The sequence below is a fragment of the Trichoplusia ni genome, chromosome 21 (genome assembly GCF_003590095.1).
Source record: "Trichoplusia ni isolate ovarian cell line Hi5 chromosome 21, tn1, whole genome shotgun sequence".
Classification (NCBI taxonomy): Eukaryota; Metazoa; Arthropoda; class Insecta; order Lepidoptera; family Noctuidae; genus Trichoplusia; species Trichoplusia ni.
Window position 1 is genome coordinate 6,916,381 of NC_039498.1, and position 26,518 is coordinate 6,942,898.

Genomic DNA, 26,518 nt, shown 5'->3' on the forward strand with positions numbered 1-26,518 from the left:
TTTTCGATGGCGTGCAATCAGGGAGGCCTATAGTATGTCTAGCTGTGGACAAATATGGTGGTGGTGATGTTGATGATGATGGTGATGATGATGGTGATGATGATGATGGTGACGTCGATGACACATAATATTGAGTAGGTATTGAATGTGCGTAACCATCGTGTTTAATTGATTTAACCAGGTGTTTAAATGTTAATATTTCTTTGTCTCACACAAAGACTAACATACTGACATATTTTATGTGAATAAAGAAAAAATATGTACCTATTGAGGACATGTATTTATAGACAAGTGGTTTTATATTTATATTTTAAAGGCGAAAGTTGTATATTTTGTTACGCCTTGTCTATACGTCTGTCACCAAACTTAATCTCATGAAATGTGGTAGTAGATTTTTTTTACACAAGATATATTTATGTTGCTTCAATAATAAAAATAAAAATCGAGATTAAGGAACGACTGGAACAGTCAATTTTATAGGTTACAACAACCCTCGAAAACGACTCGCACTTTTTTATTTGGTCACTAAAACGTCTTTTAAAAATCGATTTCCGATTTCCCAAAGATATCACTTACCAAACAAAAATGTAGTCCAAAATCGAACCCTCCTTTTTTGTCTGTCGGTTGAAAGCTGCATGTACCACAATAGTCCTGTTTTGAAACGAAAACTCCCGGTTTTGTACTGGCAGATGGCGGTAAGGACAACATGTCAATGACCCCTCAAGGCCAAGGCACGGGGTTAACGATCTTTGGCAACACCCCGTATGACGAATATAAATCTATATTGATTATAACTTAACTGATACGGACATAGCTGACCCTGTAAAAATTGTTCTGACGTATAAAATATTTCTAGGGAATTTCTGGTGTAGATTTTAGTTGACAACTTTGACACAACGCCATCTAGTGTCAAAATAAGCAAAACTTGTATTATGAGTACTAGATAACTGATAAGCGTACATGAATATTTGTAAACATATACATAAATCTCATCCAGACACACGACAAATGATCGTGCTCAACACTCAAACGCTTGTCCTACGCGGGGATGGTAACAGCGACACGTCCCTCAGTTGGTTTGGCGTGGTGGCTTCAACCACTTGTCTATCTTTGCAGTCACTCGGTTATAGTACGCCTGTAAAATGATCCCTAAAAACTATTTCAAGTGTTAATTCTGGTCAAAAACTATGTGTCCCAAGTTTCCTTTGAATCCGTTCAGTGGTTTTTGTATGAAAGAGGAACAAAAATCCATACATACACACTATCGCGGTTATAATAAATTGGTAGGATTCAGAACCGAACCGAAAACTGGATCAAACCAGTTTCGGGAGTACGCCTTCTGCACCCTCTCGCTTACAACATCACCACGTATTGATACCAATAACAATTGAACAAAACAGAAACAATTGCCATCCAATTTTTCCACACCGAAAATGATCACAACCTCGTTTCCTATATTTATTTTTTTCCGCGTGGGTGCTTGCCTGGCAAGCCAACTCTGTTGATGAAAAAGCAACGTAAAAACTGACGGATAACCTTGAACTTGGTTAAAGGACAAACGGTCGTGTATTAGAATAAGTTCGTGCTTGTTATATAGGCTGATGTAGATAGAATTTTGCATGGTAACTGGTGACTTTATTCGGGTAAGATTGTGAAGTTAAATTAGGTACCTTCATAATACGGGGTGGGTCGATTTCTTTTGTCTGGACTGCAGTGCAAAATCACTTACATTTTAGCATTGTATCGAAAATGGTCTAAATTAGTTGACGAGATGTCGAGATAAGAGATATGAGACAAGAGACAAGAGATGTCGAGGTAGTGAGAAGAATAAGTGAACTTTTCGATTCGCTACCCTGCCGCTGCGTCGCGTCTCTATTTGGGTCCGTAACTAGTCGGGCTATCCCGAATTCCCCATGAAAACCAGAGGCGTGGCTGAGGCATAAAAACCAGAGGGTCTACCACCACGATTTAAAATCATATACATTACTAGCTTTTCGCCCGCGTCGAGGTCTGTTATATCGCGTTGCCAAGAGAACTTCAAAAGTCCGGGATAAAAACTACCCTATGTTCTTTATCAAGGTCAACTCTATCTGTACCAAATTTCATTAAAATCAGTTCAGTGGTTTGGACGTGAAAGCTTAACAGACAGAGTTACTTTCACATTTATAATATTAGTAAGGAATGTAAGGATGTTTGTTGACAGCGTAATACACTTCATACAGATATCTCTTTCACACCCTAAATATTATTTATTGGTAAACCTTCCAGACGAGGCGGTAGGTCCCTAGCACCTCTTAAGGAAATACTATTGCAGTTGCGGAAACGAAACAACACGATACATGGAGTAGAGCAGTCTCTCGCTTCCCCATCTGAAAGAAGTGGTTATATGCCCCCTGATCCATTATGTAACCATTTGATAGCCATTTAAAATTTCTGTATTCTCTTTACCCCAAATGATTTAAGAGATTCTGAACCGTGACGTAGCAATAATAAAGTGCATTATGCCTGAAACGTTTGTATTTAGGGACAGTTTTAAACTAGGTCGCTTGACCCAGTTTGGGTTTACCAGTCAAGACCTTGCAGCGATTAGTTGGCTCGTTTACAACTGTATTTAGTCCTTATTTACATTATCTATACTAATATATAAAGCTGAAGAGTTTGTTTGTTTGAACGAGCTAATTTCAATAACTACTGGTTCAAATTCGAAAAATTGTCTTTGAATAGACCATTCATCGAGGAAGGCTTTAGGCTATAAACCATCACGCTGCGACTAATAGGAGCTAAGATACAATGGAAAATGTGAAAAAAACCGGGCAGGTATACCTAAATTATAACTTATATCTTCTACCCACGGGGACGAAGTCGCGGGCAACAGCTAGTTATAAATAAAAGTAGAAGGTGACTGAGTGAGTAACATACCATCCCAGGGAAGAATTTAGATTTTTGCCCAAAGGATATTTTTGTTACGTAGGGAAGGACTAAGAAAAGTTTATGAAAATTCATGGCATAAACAAAAGGAAGCCATATGACCAGCACTGGGTTATTCAAGCCTGGTGATGATGAATGGGGTAAAAGGGGTTTCAAAGATTGTATGAAAGTGAACCATTTATATGGTAGTTTTGGCTTATTAGTTTTCATTTGATGTTGGTCGTATATTTTCGTTATTAAAGTAATTATGTCAAGCTCATCATCATCCTGTCCTTTTCCCAACTATGTTGGGGTCGGATTCCAGTCTAACTTCATTTAGCACAGTGTTTTACAAGGAGCGACTGCCTATCTGACCTCCTCAACCCAGTTACCTGGTCAACACGGTACCCCTTACTTAGACTGGTTATCACACTTTCTAGCATCCAACTACCCTTAACGGCTCTCAAAGATGTCCCAATAACAGCCGGGACCCACAATTTCACGTGCCTTCCGAAACACGAAGAATGCCTTATAACGTTTAACCCATCCACTGACCGACCGTAACAAGCGTAGCTCAACCTGTGACCGATCGTATACAGTTGTAGCTAGATTTATTTGCAAACCAAACAGTATGTTATCATTATAAATACTCATTCTTTACATATAATGAGTCCTTTGCCCAGTAATTAAAACTCGATATAATTATGATTATAATATTACTAGCTTTTCGCCCGCGGCTTCGCCCGCGTCGAGGTCGATTATATCACGTTGCCAAGAGAAGTCTTCAAAAGTCCGGGATAAAAACTATCCTATGTTCTTTCTCAAGGTCAACTCTATCTCTGTACCAAATTTTATTAAAATCAGTTGAGTGGTTTAGACGTGCAAGCGTAACAGACAGACAGAGCTACTTTCGCTTTATAATATTAGTAGGGATGAAGTGTTAACGATCCTCTATAATGCCTACGACAGGTTTCACGTTACTCGTGCATCGGCTTCGAGAATAACCTGTTTTAATTGACATTTACATTGTTGCAACTTTATTGTTTTAATTTTGTTTTTAAAACAGTTACTTATTGATTTATATTTAAAGGAGAGAAAGGTTTGTTATAACTGTATTCGTGTCTTAAGGGCCAATGAATTCTACTTCCTGCTAATATTATAAACGGGAATGTTTGTATGTATGTTTGTTCCTCTTTCACGATAAAACCACTGAATGGATTTAAATGAAACTTGGTATACAGATAGTTTATAACCAGGGTTAACACTTAGGACACTTTTTATCCCGATTTTATGTTCCTGTGGGATCATTTTCAATTTGTAGTGGGCGGGCCAGCTGGCTACAGCTATCGTTTTTTTTTTCTAAAGGTTTCAGTCGAAAATTTTACAGATGACATATTAATGTTGCCGCTTAAAAACTAAAAAAAGAATAGTGTTTAAGTAATATTTGGTACGGTCATGAATTTTGAAGTGATAGAGCGATGGATGGCACATACATTATACAAATTTAATAGGTCACCTTTGAAAGGTATTTTGCGAATTTATTTTTTTAAAACCTATTTGTACGGGACTGCACTTTCGCAAGTCCAACTAGCACTTGACCGGTATATTTAGGCCAGTAAGGAATATTTTTGCTTGCACCTTATTTAGGTGCTTGAAAGACTTAAAAACTGATGCTAAAGTTTTTTTTATAAAGTCTAACTTCATTGTAGACGTCGGAGTGTAGGTACAGACAAATAGAATTAAATTATGTTAAGGCTTTTAAACTTTGTATGAGTCAATACTCAGACTGAGATTCAATAAAAATAATGATGACAACATTCAAGGGCAATAACACCTAACTTAGCTGATTTGTCAAACGAATTTTCTTTTAATCAAATCGTCCTTAAAAACCTTGGATTTTTCTTCAAAGTTTATGAAAATTTTAGGTAATATTCCAAAACTTTGATACGACGTCATCTAGTCTCAAACTAAGCAAAACTTGTAATGTATTAAACGACTGATAAACATACTTATATATTTCTAAAAACCTACAAATTAAAGATAAATTACACCAAGACAAAGAACACATGATTGTGCTTATCACAAAAATATTTGGCCTAGATGGGATTCGAACCCACGACCTCCAGTACAGCAGTCAGGGCTACGAACCACTAGACCAAACTTACCAGTCAAACTGTCTCAGATCAAAAAGGTATTTGACCGTGCCCGTTGAACAAAAACTTTTTCATAAGTGCATAGACCTGTGGTACACCCCTCCCCCCTCCAAACGTCTAGACAACCTGTGGGTGTGCAATGCAACTTTGTTGTCAGTAGTCGCGTGGACGCCGCGCGGGCGTAACGTGCCGAGCTTTCGAGTACCGAAAGTTTTTACGTGTACGCGAATTCTGTGATATATATTTTTTTCTACTGTGATTTTTTAGTGCTTTAATATGTTTTGTTTATTTAGTGCTAGTAAGTATTTTGTAAAATGAAAAAAGATTTTTTTTAAATCAAGTCTTTGAACTAAACTTCTTCATAAACTTGGTTAATTTTTGGCAATTCTATTTGATACTTTTTGGGGTGAAAACAATATGGATAGTGACTCACTTTGGAACTTTGCTCTATTTTAGGAAATTCCAAAGAAATTTTGTCCGGGGAAAGGTCTTATTTAATAAGAAACTGGCTGTTGATTCATACTTCATAAGCACAATTCTATACCTCATCCCTTAAATCCCACTGTCGGGTAAAACTTTTCTATACAAAAAAAAAATACTACTGAAAACTGAAACTCAATTTCGATTTACATAAATGACTCGCGAATTTTAGTTGCAATTTGCTCCAATTGTGGTACTTCCCGTTGGCGAATTACGCTCACTAATGAAGGCGAATTATTAGCGGGATGTGGCTTTTTTGGTTACCACTAAATATGGGTTTTAAATTTTCTGATTGACGTATTTTTAAAGTAGGTTTAATACAGGGTGTGTTTTTGTTATGTTTAGTACTAGCGACAGCTGGCCGATCCGCCTGTGTGGTTGTTATCGTTGTCACTGTAAAGCATAATCTAGTGCAGGACGAATAAAAGTATATCCATTAAGGAGTTTTGCATAAAAGCATCACAAACAAACTTTCAAGCACATCTACTCTTATAAAGAAAAGCCGGTACTGGTACATGTTTGCATTGGGATCGAACCTAGTCCTCGTGCATACAAATCCATGCATAGAACTGCTAGGCAAATGTTTTCAGGTTGATTAGCTGATGACATTTGTATATGATTGAATTAATTTTTTTAGACATTACTTTGAACTTTTTTTTTTTATGTAGCCTGCTTTAGATCCCACTGCTGGGCAAAGGCCTTCCCCTTACTCTTCCACACTTCTCTATTTTGTGCAAGTTCGGGCCACGTGCGCACCGCGTATTTGACTAGATCAACAATATTAATTTAAAAACTCGCTTTTTAGTAGATACTTAGTTGGAAATTTTGTTTGTGTTTTTCAATCGACTTTAAAAAGGCGTTTTTGATATATTTTTGTGTTTGTAACTTCAGAATTTTGGACTGTATGAGCCGATTTTGTTAAATCTCTTTTCATTTAACCTAAAATAGCTGTCATTTGGTCTCATGAACATTTCATCAATTTTTTCTCAGTATTCAATTCGGTTGTACCGTTCTCGTTCTCAAAAACATTGTTATCTAAAAGCTTCTAGCTCTGTATAGTAATAGTATTTGTGTATCATTACGACTGTTACCTAAGAGGGGTATGCACAGGTGCTACTGAAGAGATAAGTCGATCGTAAATTATCGGGCAGACTGCCAAATTACTCACCGATTTCTGGGAACTACTGAGAATGACAGCGAAGTCACATTTGCGCTTCCCAGGGTTCGAACTCGCGACCTTGTGTGCAAGCCGGGTTAGTTACCTTTGGGCCATTGGTACTTGAATATTTTCGTTGGAAATTATACGTTTGAAATTCAGGAAGATGAGTTGTTTTAATTTGAAACGAAAAGAAAACATGTGTTGAAAAACAAAGAGGGATTGAAAAGTATTGCTGAGATACGAATTAGAAAATATTTTCATTTGAAACTGTCTTCGTAAAATAATGTTTTGCGATCTACTATACATTTTTTAAATTGAGATCTTCATAGATAAAACTAAAGGAAGTCCTTGCCCCATAACCCCACCGCTGGGCAAAAACCTCCCTGAACTTAATGTTACGATTGTTCACTATCACCATCACAAAAAAATAGTTTTAAACCATACTAAAATTGTTTTAACAAAACTCAAAACCACTTCCGAAATTAATTTCCTCCATTTTCGAGACGCTTCCTCTCACATACATACACACAGACATACAGTCAGGTGAACGTGCGGATGCCAGACCCTTTGTCGTCTGAACGTTGACCTAGGTTAGGTCTGGAAGTCTAGACCGTGTCTAGACAGACCCCAAACTCCGCCTTTAACAAATTTTATAATGCGAAGTGAAATTTTGATTTTAAAGTCGTAAGATTTTGTGTCGGATTTCGAGAAGATTGTTTCTCGTTTCAAATAGAAATAGGGTGTTTCTTTTATATATATTTGATACTTTTTATAGACTTCGTTATAAATAACTAAGTTTTGCTCGTGGTATTGCCTGTGTAGATTTTGGTTTTATCTGGAAAATAGCTTAGAGTTGTCCTTCTTTTTATTGACCGTAATACGAAGGATTCTTAATTCGACTGTATTGTTGTATTTTTTTTAATGTTTGGTATCTATAAACTTTAAACTGTTACTATCGATTTTGATCAACCTTTTTTAAAGTTTTTGCTAGATTGAGGATGGATTTGCAATTTATTATATTTATCAAATTATAACATGCATAACGTAACAATTTAGACCAATAATAACAAAGAACAAGATTAAGCAACGCACGCCACCGTCATACTTTTGTTGGGTGACAAATAAATTAAAAGTTGTCCAATTTATTTATTTATCCCTTAGTTTCACGATCCCTACTCGCACTTGATCAACTTTAACTAGCACTTAGGCGTTCTTTACGCCTCAACAACAATTGGCAACATAGGCAACAAATATACACCCATATAGATAAAATATATTAATTTTATCTTTCTTCTTTTTCAGGTGAGTGTGCCAATGTCTTTGATACAAGCAACGATGAAAAAATAGAAATAGTAAGTACAATGAGACACGTATCACATACCTCTTCATGTGCTATGGCCTTCTGGTACTTTTTGACCTACTTCAAAAAAAGAGGATGCTCTTAAAATCGACTGTATACATAATATTTTTCAACATAATTTGTCGATTAATTAATTGGTAGTGGCCTGTGTTATTATTATACTAAATACCGGTTATAATGCGTCTTTTGATATTCGAAAACTGGTATGTGTTCTGAATAATTATATAAAGTTCCATTTCAATTTAGTGTGATTTGATTAGAAATGTTTCTGAACTTTAACACCGCCATCCTGTCAAAAACTAAGCAATACTTGTATTATGAGTACTAGACAACTGATAAACATACTTATATATTTCTAAATACATACCTAATATAGATAAATTACACCAAGACACAACAAACAATTGTATTGGGTGGGAATCGAAACCACGAGCGCCGGCGTAGCACTTAGATCTACTAACCACTAGTCCAACAGGCCAGTCAATTAGTTTTTGATTTAACAATAATTAAATTTCATTGGCAGTAGGAAAATATAAACTTGTTTTTCGACATTTATCTAATAATCTATTTTCGCTAAATAATATACATTTATTATAATTATTTCCAATCATAATAAATCCCTTATTTGGCAGTTTTAATTGTTTTCATGTAACAATAATATTTGTCCCTGTAATCAGTACAAAATTTTCATATACGGCTTAGCCAGAATATAATCATGTTTATAAACATGATTACAGTGAAGTTAACTCTGATTCTAAAATTCTGAGTTAACCGATTTATTTCTTAAAAGGTTAAACTGCTAAAGGTTAACTTTTGGATGACTGACCTGAATAAGCAGGCTTAAAGATCAAAAAGTACTTAAATTGATTATTAGGATTCGGTCCAAAAATTATTGCTTTAACAAAAAATAATACAAATAAATTGAAGACAATTGAGGCTTAGCGACGGAAACTAATTTGATAGGCGATAGGATGATTTTAACGACTCCCGCAGTAAGGCATTTAATCCTTGTGTCGCGAGAGGTTTCACAAACATACACATGCACAAAGACACCCAGACTCAGGACAAGCATTCGTGGATCACACAAATGCTTGTCGTACGCGGGGATCGAACACACGACACGAGGCGCTCAGTAGGTTTGGCATGGTGACCTCAACCACTCGGCTATCCGGGTGGCCATAGTATCGCGAGTACTTCTATATTTCCATATGTTGTATAGTGACAATGATGTATATCAATTGTTGTGGTTATCAGCGGTTGTGGTCACAGTAAATAGGTTTTATTACAAAACCAATGTAGGAAATATTTTAAAGTATATTATCATAGCCTAGTGGTAAGACCATGGGGCCCCCAAATCAAAGGTGTAGGTTCAAATCCCGGTACCTACCAATGTCTTTCAAATTCATGTGCGAATAACATATGAATTAACAATTGTTTGAAAAAGGCGAAGGAAAATATCGTGAGGTAACCAACACACCTGAGATATCTTCCTACACCGATTTCACCAAGTCATTATCATTCTTTACTAGCTGTCCCGGCGAACTATGTACCTCCTAACAGTGGATGTACATTTTTTTTTCGCAATTTTTCCATATTTAAAACTGTGTAAATCTTCCCTGGACTGCTACGAATATTTCAAGACTAAAAAGCCAAATCGGTTCAGCCGTTCTCGAGTTTCAGCGAGATTGACGAGCAATTCTTTCAGCAACTTATTTTTTTTATAAAAAAAGATTCATTGTATTGACAGGGAGTATTTCGCTCCTTATTGAGTTTCCAATTTTTGTGTTGGCAAATTGTTTAGAAGAATATGAACATTGCTAATTAATCCAATACCCATTAATTAATCGGCCATTGTAAATAGCAGAATTGAGGCCCGGAATTATAGCAGATCCTTTTTTTTTATTCCGAAACATTGTAAATCCCTTTCTATCTTTCTATAAAGTCAGTTTTTAGCATTTATATTAAACTTTCACTACAGTTCTGCCTACTTATCAACCTTGAATGCCTTGATACCGAAAGGATACATTTGGCAACATGTTGCTTTTGCAAGCGTAATTATTTTAATTTAGGCCTAATTATGTTTTATATTGCATACACCCGTATGAGTTTTCAATGAAATAGAACGATTGAGAACCCAGCTCTACAACCTAAGTCACTGGGTTAAGCTCCCCTTTGTACATGGACTTTCCAAGAACATACTGTCCAAGTGTGTGTTTTTTCAGCTGTACAAGCGAGAGAGTGCGCCACAAAGTGTAGTTTTGTCTCTCTTCCACAACAGTCCTATTGTCAAAAGACTTCAAAAAGAAGGAAGTTCTCAATCTGTTATCATCTGTTTTTTTTTTCCTCAAAAAAATAGATGACAGCATTTCGGCTTGGATAATCCAATTTTCTGTCCATTTGGTCCCATAAAAAAAAAATTTCAAGCCTTTCGCTCTCGTTTCATTTGAAAACCGTTGTACGTATAAGTGGTCCCTTAGCCGTTGCAGTAGTTTTCATCGCCTTCCCCTGTAATAGTCAAGAGTACAAGTAGAGGGCTAAACACTCCAGTAGTTTTAGCCAGTAAGAGTCCGACCTCCTTGTCAGTAAGAGTGGAGAGGTACCTCTCCACCTTTCCCAAGACGGAGGAAGTCCATGACGATTTCCCTGGGAAAAATATGCCATCATCCTGTTTAGTGATGGACATTGTGAGTAGTTCCCAGCTATTCTAAAAATTACAATGTTTTTATTGCATATCCTGTGATGGGTAATTTACTAATAGGTTTTGCTTGTCTTTTGCTTGTTTTTCCAACTTTAAAGTTATAAAGAAACGACAATGTTAGTCCTTTTTGAGGTGTTTGAAGTAACAGTGGGTTATAGCTTCAGGATCCATATCCTACGGTCTAAATAAGAGTCGATAGATGTCATTTGTGTCCTGCAAAGCATACTTATGACACCTGCGTGGGTATTAAAATCGGTTAATACTTTGCGTTGACCTAACTCTACAAACGGCCTTGAAGTAGATTTTTTTCTCCTAAAACAGTTTTATTATTATTTCAAAAGTACACTCTTATATACCAAAGTTCAATTTACTCATAATAAGATTCTATTCTACTACGCATTAATGGCTCGAGAAAAACTTAATTGACCGTTATTGAGTCACCGGCCAAGTACCAGGGGAGCATAACTGTTGAGCGATGACGTCATGTATTTTTTTGTACGAACAACGTTGCTTACTGCTTCTGCTTTATGAATTCCTGGTACCTGCTTGACTTTACAATAGAATTATATTCAATGAGTGTTAAAAATGATATTTATTGTTATGCTAGTTTAAATATTTAGTTACTAGCTGTTGCCCGCGACTTCGTCCCCGTGGGTAGAAGATATAAGTTATGATTTATACCTGCCCTGCTTTTCCACATTTTCCTTTGTATCTTCGCTCCTATTAGTCGCAGCGTGATGGCTTATAGCCTAAAGCCTTCCTCAATGAATGATCTATTCAACACAAAATCAATTTTTCAATTTGGACCAGTAGTTCCTGAGATTAGCGCGTTCAAACAAACAAACAAACTCTTCAGCTTTATTTATTAGTATAAATGATGAGCTAGCTAACTAGTTCTTGAACTTAAATAAAAATATTGTTTTGACAACAAAAACATAAAAATTTCTGAGCCGAACTCGATGAAATGTTCACAGAAATTCATGGAATCCACATACAGACACACACATACAAAAGTTGAAAAAAATAATAATACGCATCCAGTACGAATTTCAGACGTAACAAACATAAAGAAAATACGAAATACAGATCAAATGAGAACTTCCTCCTTTTTCGAAGACGTTTGAAAACCATTTAAATTTGTTAAAAATCATATTGAGCATAACCTTTTAAAGAAATAATGTTAGTTTTCCTACATGGCTCTACCCTGGATGTTAGATGTTGATGAAAATTGTAAAGACAACAAAATTATTCAACCTTTTTACAATAATGGATATTAAGAATATATTAACAGAATCACAATATGCATCAGTAAGAGATGAAATCCTTACAAATCGTGCTGCAATTGTTTCACGAATTAATACTATAATAATATCGATACGTTCGTTTTGAATCGTGATCGGTATATCATAAACGGTGCCAAGGTTTGGCTTAGATATTGCGTCAATTCCGTTTACAAGCCACTAGTGTTGTACGCGTTTTTTATCGTTAGTTCGTTAAATCGATTTTTCTGTGTTAAATGTTGGATTTTCTTGCGTGGAATTCGTTGGCTCGTGATGGCTATTGGTTTGTATAGATTTGTTTTTGTTATCATCATCTAGTTTGAGTGCTGGGTATTTATCAGTGTTAGTGTTTTCCATCTCTCTCTATCCTTTGCCATCTCTTTTAGTTCCTTGTATGTTGTCACATATGCCTTTTTCTGCAGCCTAAATCCTTTCTTTTTATTTTTCCTCTTCCTCTTCGACGTGTCCCGTGTCAAATAAGGTGTCTTAACAAGTTCCCTCATATTTTCTCTATATTATTTTGTTAAAACGTTGTGGCTAGATATCGCACAAGGTTGAGGTTTGAAAGACAGAGCGGATTCCTATGCTCAGCTGTGGGCTCAGCTCAGCATCTCAAAAAAGTATTTCAAAAAGAAAATGCTTTCGATACTGACTTGTAATTTATCTACTTACAATAAGGATGACAATTTTTTTTTCTGTGTCCTTGTTGTTTAATGCATAAACATATGTATTTTTTCTTTTGACTCGCAAATATAAACTGATAAATTTATAGTGAATAGAAATTACGCGTGACGTCACTATAAGGTACAAATTGTACGATATCGTTACGTCACAAGCCCCCTCCTAAACTTTAAAGCAGTTTATCTAAGTCAATTTTGATTGTTTTGAAAGAAAAATAATAAAATACGTGTCGAATATTTTTTTAATTATCTCACTAAGGGGCCAAATAGATTTTTACTGTTTATACCCAATCTTCTACCCTATTTGTAATTTATTTAATTTTCTTTCAAATCACAAAAGCTAAAGAATCACTTTATCAACAAAAAATCTTTAAATAAGGCATATAGAAATCCCACTGCTGGGCATATACCTTTTTCTATATTACAGTAATTAGCAGTACAAGAACACTGACGTTATATTTCTTACGTACGACATAATCCAAATTAGTGATATCCCTTTCTATCACGGACGCTAGACAAGGATAGGTATAGAACAGTCATATAGCCACTTGAGGTTAATCAACGGTAATTGTCTCGTTAACTTGTCGGTTATATTACGTTACAAAATAACTATACAGTTTTGTAATTTGTCCTTTCACTAAGTAATTATGAATTTAAAAACTACGTTTAAAATCCAAAAATAAATGTGCTTATAATTTTTTTTTTTTACTTGTTATATAGATAGATATAGAAATATATCATCTGTGAAGTTTTTGACTGTCGAAACAAAACGTTTCATAAGTTAGATCCTGGTAACAAAGAGACGAAAAAAGTCTTTGTGTTTAGTTTTCGGTTTTTTTCCTTTAGCTAACGAAACCCTCAAAACTTTCAACACGTATTTTTTCATATTGGAGTAAATTAAGTTGTAGAACAAAATTCCACTTTATATTGAAAGGGGACAAAACGAACAGGCGTTTGACGTCACGAGTCGGTCATATCAGAAAACGTGACGTCACGCTATTCTGTCAAGCCTTTGTTCAGCTATTAGACCTTTCAGCCCAAAATATCATACCTGTAAATAACCCAACGCTGGGCATCGTCCTCTTCCCATATAGGAAATGTTTCAACATTGATCGCCTCGTTCACATTAAAGGTCAATATAACATTAATCGCAAGTGAACCCGCGGCCAAACATAGTGTTATAAATAAATTAACAGCTGTTTTCTAGGTCGTTCACATCATAATCGAGCTCTATAAGCTTTGATTCATTGCCACATACCTATTGACCTATTTAACTGGCCTATTTCTCTAGCGATCGCCTTTTATAGTTCGTGTGGACGCTTCGCCTATTTTATGTGGGTTTGACAAAATTCGCTTAAAATAAATCGGTGTGTGTTTTTTTATATATATATTATCGAATATAACTAGTGCATTCACATGTATTTTCTAATGAAATGAATTGATTTAAATTTTGAATAAATCAGCAATGGACTCTGGAATAATTTTACGTTAGATCAAAAATAAAAAAGTAGGACGTTAAATCGATTACATTTATTATTCGATACTAATCGATTTCTTCTAATTACCAACGCCCATCACTAGCAACCAGGCTAGACCAAACGACGCCATATTTAAAACCTACAACTTAGTAAACAGCGTCATTCTACGTTCTAAATTTAAACTGTTGTTAGCTTCGACCGCTGGATTTAGCTGCCGTTTTAGTCTCCATTAGACGCTTAAATAAAGCGCTTTTCGCTGCATTGGTGTAATATTTTCCGCTTGACGACAGCTGATGTAGGTCAGAAGGGCTCGGGGAGGTCTGACGTCACAGTGCATTCGAACACAGAGGCCCTTAATTCGAATACGACGTAAATACATTCCCTGTTCATTCTAAATTTAACCCTATACCGTTTGTATAGAGATTAGAATAGGATTTCGCATTTTAATTACGAATTACCTTGTCTCTATTTTATTGACAAAGGTCGTAATCGCCACGATATCAATTTCGATCTTACCTGTTTTATGATTAGGTTGGTTTTTGATTGGGCATTGTCTATTGCGTTATGTTGGCATGTTACGAAGGTCTTATTAACATACAAAAGCTCTTTCGCGTTATGACAGCCTGGTAGTTTTTGTTCGTGTGAGCGGTGAAGCGTGATTTTTGTGACTGTCATTCATGGCTGTGTATGTTTGGATGACTGCCAACATCCATTGATGGATGACTCATTTAGCGATATCGGATGTTAAAAGATCCGACAATTAGTGCTTGTAGAATAACACTATTTTTTATACGAATTTCGTTCGCATTATTTAATTTAATCCTTGTATCACAAACATTCAAGATACATGCAACGCCCCGACACAGGACAAATTCGTGGATATATATTTTTTTCTTGGTATATATTCTATTTGGTTTTTGGTCAAATACTAGTAGTGTAAAAAACATATTGAATTATATTTTTGTATCAAAAAAATTGTATTAAAAATAGTTTTGGTTTTTTTTTGGTCATTATTTTAATTATGTAATGCTCTAAAATATTTGTCTAAATAAATTGAGTTAAAAATATCATGATAGAATAATATTTATTCATTATTTTAGAAGTTTGACATAAAATACATTTATAAATACCCTGTTAGAAGTACTTAGAAGAAAACCCACACTTGAAATTGTAATAATAAAAAACAATTAAAAAACTACGCCCAATTTTATAATTAACCCTAATTAAAAAAATACAGGCTATCATAAAATAAAGACATACGAGATGAAAATGAAGTAAAAGTGCACTGTGTATGCCAATGCACAGGCTGACCCGGTTACAACTGGGTTAATAGGCCATAGGCGTGGTTGTATACTCAATAAATATTATACTTTCGTCATGCTACCTGTCATTTTTAGGGTCCCGTACTCAGGTAAACAGAACCCTGTAGCAAGGGCTGTCTGTCCGTCTGTGACCAGGTTTGATCTCATGAACTGTGGTAGATAGATAGTGGATAGTACAGACACAGAACCATTTTTGAAAGGATGTCTGTCCGTCTGTCACCAGGTTGTATCTCATGAACTGTTGTAGCTAGTGGAAATGATTGACACGTTCAGAGGTGATGTATTTTTGTTGCCGCTATAGCAAATAATGAACTAAAACAAAAATTGATGTTAAACAACGTTTGGTAAGGTCGTAAATTTTTTGGGGGACTATGGATTTTAAGAGATGTGTTTTTGTCGCCATTTTGTTTTGAACCCCCAGTATCGAGTCCGATTGGTTTTATGCAGTTCTTAGTCGACACCATTTGTTATTTTTTTAAATTTTTATTATTTTTTTGTTTAAAAATAACACACGCTAACTTGGTAATGCTGCGCTAAATATGAAAAATAATGCTGTTTTTTCCTACAATACAATTTATACTTTAATCCTTAGTGCATAGAGCAGTTTTTCCTTTGCCTACCATTTGAAGGTTTATTTAAATTGGCGTTTGACGAAGTCTCTGTATTTCCTGGTCGCCTGGTACATTATTTACGCAGTTATGTAATTTATTGCATGACTTGAATACTTGTTGGTATTATTATTATTTAAAGAGGTTAGTCGAAGAAAAGAAAGATTATTGTTTTGGCTGCCTCTGAATCAAAGTAAATAAAAAGACCTGTTTTTTTTAAACGTGACAAAGCATCAGCAAGATTGTCCTAAGTTCTAATTTAATTTATTAAATTCACCAACATTTATTTAATAACACTTTAACTGATACATACTTAAACAAAACAGATTAAAGACTATTGTATCATTAATTCAATCAAAATCAAAGTCATTCATTCAAATTAGGCTACTAAGTAGAACTTTTTGAAGGTCAGATTAAATTGGACAGCACCCAGTTTCGCCCTTCGCCGCTTCATAAGTGCTTTTGCTGTGAAAGAAGAAACAGAACAACTCCCCAGAGTCCCCAGCACTATTATGGTTACAAATCGAATAAAAATTAAATTAAAAAACAAAGCAAAAGCGAAAAAAATAATAGAAAAAAACCTTTTTGAAGTAGGTTGAAAAGCAGTCACTAATACGACATTTTACACGTCTTTCATACGTAGTTTCTTTCATACATCAATGAAAATTTTCTAGAAATTTTCCACAAGTACTAGGGAATCAGAATTATAAATGATCTCGAGAGAGAAACATCATGTTGTTGATGTGACAACTGGCGTCAAGCCCAAATATTACCATAGCAACAGATTTCTCTTAAGATTTGGCTAACACCATCGTTTTCTCTATTGCGCAATTAAATTTGGTATGCATTTGAGGAGCTCGTGGCTAAGCTATAACTGCAGAATTGAAACGATCACAGGTTAAGCTATGCTTGACGAGGTTGGTCCGTAGATGGGTGACCATCTTTTTCATAACGAGTTCCTCCGTGTTTCGGAAGGTACGTTAAATTGTGGGTCCCGGCTGTTATTCCTACATCTTTGACAGTCGTTACAGGTAGTCAGAAGTTTGAAAAGTCTGACAACCAGTCTAACCAAGGGGTATCGTGTCGCCCAGGTAACTGGGTTGAGGAGGTCAGATAGGCAGTCGCTCCTTGTAAAACATTGGTACTTAGCTGAAACCGGTTAGACTGGAAGCCGACCCCAACATAGTTGGGAAAAGGCTGGGCCGATGATATAACAGTATTAGTACACACATATAGTAGAAATTAAAAACCAGAAAATTTTAAGGCGGATTTCGTGAAAAAAAAACAAGACGAAAATAGTCATCTGTTATAATATTTGACTGTAGCAATCGTTGATTAACCTCTATGTACACATTTATAATTAGTTACAGCGGCAACGGCAACAGAAATATAATATTTGTGACAATTTCAGCTATCAGGAGTTCATGAGATACAGCTTGGTGACCGACAGAATTACGAACAGCGGGGCCTTAGTAATAAGGTTTCTACCCTTTTGGTGTGGAATCTCAAAAACAACAACTTTGTTTTTCAATTTCTTTCTTTGTTACTTTATCCCACTGCTGGGCGAAGACCTCTCCCAGACAGCCTCTCTCCTTCAATTCATTGTTCAAAAACACAATAAGCCAATGTCTTCATTATGTGAACAAAAATTACATGAAGAATGTTCAATATTGAATGGTTTATTTGACACTATTAATTCATTGAATAGATGTTCCATCGCATAAAATGTCTCTTGCCATATTATACCACAAGCATGACTGCTCACTATAAGGGCGTAGAACGTAGCTAAACAAATGATGCGCATAAAATATTTCAACGTAATCTTCTCCGTAGCTACGCATAAACAATTACGCATTAGGTTAAGCCACTCAGCCATCACATACTTATTTAATAGTAGCGACAGATCTGTCAAACTTTTGATAAAGAAAGTTAATGATGCAACGGTTTACTCACGCGTATTTATCGGGATTGCCCGACTAGTTTCGGACCCAACCAATTTCGAACCAAACGTGAGTAAACCGTTCTCTCATTTAATAATGAATCATTCTGACGATAGTTGCTATAAAAATATGCGTGAATTTAATTTAATTTTAAACAATTTAGTAATAATTTATCCTTTTCTAATACATACATGATTAACGATTTTAGTAGCAGCAACGAAAATGGTTCTTAATTTTGGCCATAATACATTTTAAACTACGATTGACGTTCAAATTATAATATTATTTTAATATAAGTAATGTGTGGCCAGAGCCCTTGTTTACTATAAAAGCATAGACTAGTTCTACTATAGATCATAGAAAAAGAAGGAAATGGTATGAGTAACGCCTTCGTGTCATAATTTTATTCTTTATCGCTAAAGTAATTTTCGAGAGGCCGATAGCCAAGTGGTTGAGGTCACCACGTAACACCTACTGATCGCAACGTGTCACGGGTTCGATCACCGCGTAGGACAACGTTTGTGTAATCCACGTATGCCTGTACTGAGTCGAAATGTCTGTGTGCATGTGACTTGAATGTTTGTGAAACTCCCCGCGATACAATGATTAAATTCGGGTTTATTTAAAAATGTATTTAACGTATAAGTTAAACGACGAAATGCGACTAAAATCAAGCGATATTTGGCAGTTTTATCAATGCCATTTTAAATCACTTCCATCTATCCATCTATGATCCACGATTTAACAAAACATCAACTCTACACCAAACGCGTATGTTATGACTGCGAGCGAAAGAGATAGAATACAAAAACTTATACGTAAGAGAGAGATAAAGGAATGTTTGTCAACATAAGTTCTATATTTAGACCTGTTTCCGTGTGTTGAATTTAGATTACGTGTATGTGTTTTTCATATTATTATAATTGGCTGGTTCTATTTGGTTTTCTTGATAAGATATTGGTTTGCTTTTTTTTTATGTATAATGGTATAATGACCTATAAATACTGGTCTACTTGGTAACAAGATAAATAGGTAAAAATTTTAGTGATAAATAAAACAATAATATTTTTATAACGTTTTTAGGTATAACAATTAGTTTAATTAATGAATAATCTTTGTGAAAAAGCGTTTTGATATGAATACGGTACTAGCGTTTCCTTTTTAGGGTTACGGGCCCAAAATAATGAAAACGTTTACTTTTGTTGTTTGTCCGTGTGTTGCCAGATGTATCTCATGAACTGTCATAGCTAGACACAATTGGAATCCTCACAAATTATGTATTTTTGTAGTAAAACTAGAAATGGTTAATCAACGGTTGATGCAGTCATAAATTTGATATTCAATATTTTTTATAATTAGCCAAAAAAAAAATTGGCCACCTATAAATCTTTCAAATGAAATAGTTCATAAACTATAGAGCCTAAACTACACGTGCCAGCGTCGTGGTAACAATAAACATTGATAAATACTTCGTAAAGATAAGGAACGAAATCAATTTTCTACTGATAAACAATCATGTAAACACTTTTATCAGGTATCAGCTGGTCTTACGTCGTTATATGTAAGCAAGGAATTCGATACACGCAACTCTTTCAAAGTCTGCTTGCCTGGTACTTTCTCACGCCTAATTTATAAAAAAAACTTAACTGCTTCGTGTAATACCCGATCTCGTGATTATTTTACAGCTGTCATTTTTTTTGCCGCAAATCTCTAAAACCTTCCCTGGACTTCCATGAAGATTTCAAGATTAAAATCAATTAAATCTGTTCAGCCGTTCTCGAGTTTTAGCGAGACTACAAACAGCAGTTCATTGCTATAACTTTTTTTTCAATTTGAACCAGTAGTTCCAGAGATTAGCGCGTTCAAACAAACTCTTCAGCTTTATATATTAGTATAGATGTTACGTGTTGTCAGGAGCGAGAGCCTGACGGCCAGTCTAACTAAGGGGTATCGTGTTGCCCAGGTGACTGGGTTGCGGAGGTCAGATAGGCAGTCGTTCCTTGTAAAGCACTGGTATTTATCTGCATCCGATTAGACTGAGAGCCGACTAACCTAGTTGGGAAAAGGCTAGGAATAATACGTCCTGACTTATTTTAGGCCAAGTCAGCTGTTTTAGCAAGATACCAGCCAATAGCTCTCCGTCTCCTTACTCTTATAGCCCAATGGGACGGCAATCTGACACGCCCGGAAACCCACATTCTGCCATGCCTTCCGAAACACGGAAGCTGTGACATTTATTTTTGAAATGCCGTTGCGTGCCTAAGGATTGAATTCGATACTTTAATTTGACCGTCGTGCAGTCTTATCATTAGACTATCATAGCTTCGCTCGTTAGTCTAGTAGTATGATTGTTGGACTTCGAAGTCAAAGGTCGCCGTTACATATCCCGGGACGCATCAAAGTACAAAGTAATTATCACCTGCTAAAATGGTAAAAGAAAACATAGTGTGGAAACTTTTTTTTTTGGTTTTGCGTATGACTCCTCATGGTCACCTACTTCCTAGTTAGTAGTGTAATAAACCTGAACCGTCGTCCAACGTCTCCCGCTTTCGGTTGGTGTATAGCAACGCTCCACAATTCATTATGCACCAACCATGGGTCGTGAGAAAACCTGGATTCCAAATACTGGAATCAGAAATCGCTAATCCGAACTAGCGTGGTGATCAATGCTCATACCGTCCATTTGCGGAAAGAGGCTTGTGTCCAGAAGTGGAAGGCATAAAAATGATATTATTATGATATATTAGATGTACCGACGAACTACGTACCGCCTAACCAAGCAGTCAAAAAGTGGATGATAACGAAGCAGATACTTTTTCATATTTTGTCACCTTTTAAACCTCCCCTGGTATCAAGACTAAAATAAGCCAAATCGGTTCAGCCGTTCTCGACTAACGAACTGCAATTAATTTTTTTTACATAGAAGGCTTTTAACACAAAAACATGTCATTTTTTCTCTTTTGACTGAATAACCTATTTAGGTAAAAGTCGATAACTTATCTAGTGCAGTATTATCGGTAGACGTATCGCAAGGTCGTCTAATGATAACTGTTTTATTATTCTAACATTTAAGTGCATATAACCCCGTGACGATACTGTTTTTATAGTTTCCTGATAGTTCATTCTCCATAGGAATGATATTTTGGAATCCCGAAACTGGACTCCAGTTGAAATAAAGACTTTTTGGACTTTTTGACTGACAAGCCTCAGTCATGTTTTGAATACCGCAACTGTGTATGAAAATTAATTAGTCTCTAGCAAATCAAAAGTTCAATCTCAAAAGAAATTTTATCTCTCGATTAGTTATTAAATAATGCAACGGTTTACTCACGCGTATTTATCAGGATTGCCGGAATAGTTTCGGACCCAACCGGAGTCATTGTCACCTGAGTCGGCTCTATCTAGTCGGGCAACCCGATAATTACGCGTGAGGAAACCGTAGCATCATTTAATAATTAATTATTCTCACCATGGTTACTATCCCGATTAGTTGATGACAATTGACTGGCCAGTTAGTCTAGTGGTCAGTGGCCCTGACTGCTATACCGGAGGTCGTGTGTTCGATTCCGACCCGGGACAAATGTTTGTGTGATGAGCACGATCATTTGTTCTGTGTCTGGGTGTAATTTATAATATGTATGTATTTAGAAATATAAGTATGTTTATCAGTTATCTAGTACTCATAATACAAGCTTTGCTTAGTTTGAGACTAGATGCCGTTGTGTGAAAAAAAACTGTGTACAGCTAACCTAATTTTGGAGTGGAGACCACGAATAAGCTAACACAGTTTAGAAGCCTGTGAATCGATGACGTAGCAAAAGTAGCTGAATTGAATTGGATGCGGATGAAGTGTGCCGTGGGGGACCGCAACTTGGTGAAGGTCTATGACCAGTAGAGGATCATGATATCCTGACTGATTTGATTCATTGATTGAACCTAAGCTTTTTTTTTAATTTGTCGTCGGTTTGAATTCGTTATTTGATGATACTAGTTGACACGTGCCCGTTTCTTTAGCTGATGTGTTATGGTTTTTGGGTAAATTAGGTACCTGTGCATAAGTTCTATCAAAATCGGTTCAGCTGTTTTAAAGATTATCTGAAACAACAGTCGGTTAAAAATTGTAAAAAATGATATTTTCGTGTATTTGTATACCTACATATGCATGTAGTAAAAACGGTTAGTTCAATATGAAAAACTGACGCACCAATTTTATATACATTGTATAGATATATGAAGATATATATTATTATTGTATATGTTTATATCACAAACAGAATGGTATCCAAAACACTTCCGCGATATAGTACGTAAATAAATAAAAACATCAAAATAAACTTGATTCCACGTTTTTGGAAGCGATCCAAATGTTTACTGTGGAGTAAAACGCTTCTCTGCACGCATACTCGGGATCTAATTATAGAGGTTAAGCGGCACGCGCGAGGTTTGGTATTGGATGGTGTAAATGTACGTTCAATTGTTTTGGTGTATATATAAATAAAATAAGCAAGTAAAGACGAAAACTATATTTAGCATTTTGAAATAATATGTTATCAGGTAATTTACGTAACAAAATGTTGCTTATGACGTGATGTGTTAAACTATTGCTTATAATGTGCATTCGTCACTATATGCAGTTGCTATGCCATTTGTCACGTTCCTTGTGTTAATGTGTCAATAATGGAAAATTTTATTTATACATATACATATGCTAGCTGACCCAGCAAACGTTGTCATCATCATCATCATCATCATCATCATCATTCCCCTGCCCTTATCCCAATTATTATTTGGGATCGGCGCAACATGTCTTCTTCTTCCAAACCTTCCTATCGGCCGTCATCTCACAAGAAACACTCTTTGCAGCCATATCGTCTTTCACACAATCCATCCATCGTTTCTTTGGTCGTTCTCTTCCCCTATATAAAAGACTAGCTGTTGCCAGCGACTTCGTCTCCGTGGGTAGAAGATATAATTTATGATTTATACCTGCCCTGTTTTTTTCACATTTTCCATTGTATCGTGGCTCCTATTAGTCGCAGCGTGATGGTTTATAGCCTAACGCCTTCCTCAATGAATGGTCTATTTAACACAAAAAGAATTTCAATTTGGACCAGTAGTTCCTAAGATAAGCGCGTTCAAACAAACAAACAAACTCTTCAGCTTTATATATTAGTACAGATAGAAATAGTGTTGAACGTAAAGGGGTGACAATTTAAGGTTTTATATATTTTTTTATGCTGTACTAAATATTTAGGGGTTAAAAATAGATTCGCACCTATTATCAGAATCGCTGTGGTTGGATAAGTTACTTATATCATCATGGGCCTAGCCTTTTCCCAACTATGTTGGGGTCGGCTACCAGTCCAACCGGTTTCAGCTAAGTACCAGTGTTTTACAAGGAGCGACTGCCTATCTGACCTCCTTAACCCAGTTACCTGGGCAACACGATACCCCTTGGTTAGACTGGCTGTCAGACTTTTTCAAGCTTCTGACTACCTGTAACGACTGTCCAAGATGTAGGAATAACAGCCGGGACCCACAATTTAACGTGCCTTCCGAAACACGGAGGAACTCGTTATGACAAAGATGGTCACCCATCTACAGACCAACCGCGTCAAGCATAGCTTAACCTGTGATCGTATCACTTATGCGGTTATAGCTTAGCCACGAGCTCCTCAGGATAAGTTACTTATATAATATACATTTATGAATCTTTCTTTTTAAATGGTAATTTTTATAGTTAATGACCGGTTCTTCTGTACAAAAGAACGTTTAGGAACCTAAGATACTTTTTTTTATTTATTTAGAGGATTGGATTTTTTAAACAAAGAATCGCTTTATCAAAGTTCTGCGCAAAATTAAAACCAAATATTTTTCTGTGTTTGTGCTAAAGTTATCTTAACAGAAAAATCGAAAATTGTTTTTCTCAAATTTCTTAGAAAACACATTTAACATTTACCATATCCCTTTGTCTTCTAAAACCATCAAAAAATTCAATTCATACATCAAACAACACCACAACACAAAAACTAACTTAAAATATACCAACCCGTAGTCCAAAATTCACTGCATTGGATACAAAAACGTTTACCAAAGAGTATTTATCTATTTAGGCGTCAAAAATTAATCTGAAAAATACAACACCACAAAAACACAAAAAATAACCTAAATTATATTTCCCCATGGTCCAAACTTCACTGCATTAGATACAAAAACGTTTACCAAAGAGTATGTAGGCGTGGTTGTCCGTGACCTATATCTGTATGCATCGCTGTTCCCAATCTGACCTGGTTTTTGGGCTGCCCTACTTCCCCGGTTCCTTCATGCGGGGGTGGAAGGGAGGCTTTCTGTACTGCCTTTGTTCTTTGCAAGTTTAAAAACAAAAATTTTGTGCGATGCTTTTGGTGGTTAATGCTTCGAATGTTAATGTTAGGCAGGGTGATATGTTGCTCTAAAGATATATGTAGATCAATCGTTAGATCTACAATATATCTCTACTAGTCTATATCTATCTATACTAATATATAAAGCTGAAGAGTTTGTTTGAACTCGCTAACCTCAGGAACTACAGGTCCAAATTGAAAAATTATTTTTGTGTAGAATAGACCATTCATCGAGAAAGGCTTTAGGCTATAAACCATCACTCTGCGATTAATAGGAGCGAAGATACAATGGAAAATGTGAAAGAAACAGGGCAGTTATAAATCATAACTTATGTCTTCTACCTACGGGGACGAAGTCGCGGGCAACAGCTAGTCTATAATAAATAAAATAAATATCTATCTATATGTGGTTGTATTTAAAAAAAAATGAATTGCCGTTCGTTAGTCTCGCTAAAAGTCGAAAACGGCTGAACCAATTAGGTCTTAAAATATTTGTTGAAGTCTAGGGAAGGTTTAAACGGTGATAAAATATGGAAAAGTTGATTATATTTTGCATGTTTGTCTGCATTGTTATCATCGACGGTCAGGTACCGCCTGACCAGCGTAGTTCGCTGGGCAGCTAGTGCGTGTATGTAAGTTGTTTTACCGGAATAGGGTTGATGATATTCCGTGTCAAGTCTCCCTCATGTAGTAATATGTATTGGTACATTTTTATTATTTTCTCCCGGAATCTTCTCCTTGAATCTAAAATTGATCGAATTACCGTGAATCGAACTTACCTGTGACGTCCCTGTATAAAATTTGCGAAGTCGTTACGTCACAAGACTCCTCTCCTAACCTTTAATGGCATGACCGTAATATTTTTTATTGCTTAGATAATTTTTCGGAGTATCTAAAATCTAGTCATCCTCACCTATGAGACCGTGTATCCAAATTTGATTAAACCATAGGATTTGGAACATTGAATAAAAATGTTTTATTTAGGAAAATGAAATTTATACCTCGTCAATCCTGCAGATTGTGTGTGATGAAATAAATAAAGCTAAATACATGTACCCCGAAAATATAATATTTCCTTTACTTGAAATCGCTTGCACGATTTTGTTCTTCTAAAAATATTATCTGTTATTCTTTTTTCTCAAGCGCATTAAAAAAAAAAAACGACTCCCGCTCTAAGGAATTTAATCTTCGTGTCGCGGGGTTTTTACAAACATACAAATCACGTGTACAAAGACTCCCAGAGACAGAACAAGCCTTAGTTGATCACACAAATGCTTGTACTACGCGAAGATCGAACCCGCGATATGTTGAGCTCAGTGAGTTTTGCGTGGTGATCTCAACCACTCGCCCCCGCCCGATTATTGTATTAAATAATAACAAATTTGCCTAACGAAAGTTTGTGTCCGTGTTTCCAGATGCACAGTTGCGATCCAGTGCCGTCGGCGCCGGCTCCGTCGTCGGGCCCCAGCCTGCTGCTGCAGCTAGGCCGGCTCATCATCAGGTCCAGGAGCTCCAGCCCCGCCGCCCGACAGCCGCACGACCGTCTGCTGCACGCCAAGATTATCAACGCCAAACCGTCGACAAGCCAACAGGTATGTGCACGACGGCCCCAATTAATATAAATTGAATTAGAAGAACATTTATCTCCTAAGCATTTTGACATATCGATTACTCGAAATTCACGGGGTGGAACCACAACGCTATCTAGTGTCAAACTAAGCAAAGCTTGTATTATGGGTACTAGACAACTTATATACTTCTAATAAATACATACATAACATAGATGAATTACACAGCCAGACTCAGAAAAAATTACCGTGCTCATCGCTCAAACATTTGTCCTGGGTGGGAATCGAACCCACGACCTTCGGAGTCCAACAGGCCAATACCATTAGATATCTTCAGTGTTACCCACTTAATAAAGCTATATAATATAATCTATCGATTCCAGGTCCAAAGCCAACCGAAGCTCGAAGCCGAGGAGCCGAAGCCAGCAGTGGAGGCGCAGCTCAGCACCCGCGTGCAGGCGCTCTGGGATGAACAGATCCCAGTCTGCATTGAGGTGAGCGG

At 36.1% G+C, this 26,518-nt stretch overlaps 1 protein-coding gene across 1 annotated transcript in view; it reads left to right on the forward strand.

Moving 5' to 3' along the window:
* LOC113504221 (protein FAM214A) overlaps positions 1–26,518 on the forward strand; it is a 57,080-nt gene that overhangs the window by 24,277 nt on the left and 6,285 nt on the right. The window contains exons 2-3 of the mRNA XM_026886397.1: positions 25,864–26,040; positions 26,400–26,510. Of these exons, the coding sequence (XP_026742198.1) occupies positions 25,864–26,040; positions 26,400–26,510 (288 nt within the window). The remainder of the gene's footprint in view (positions 1–25,863; positions 26,041–26,399; positions 26,511–26,518) is intronic.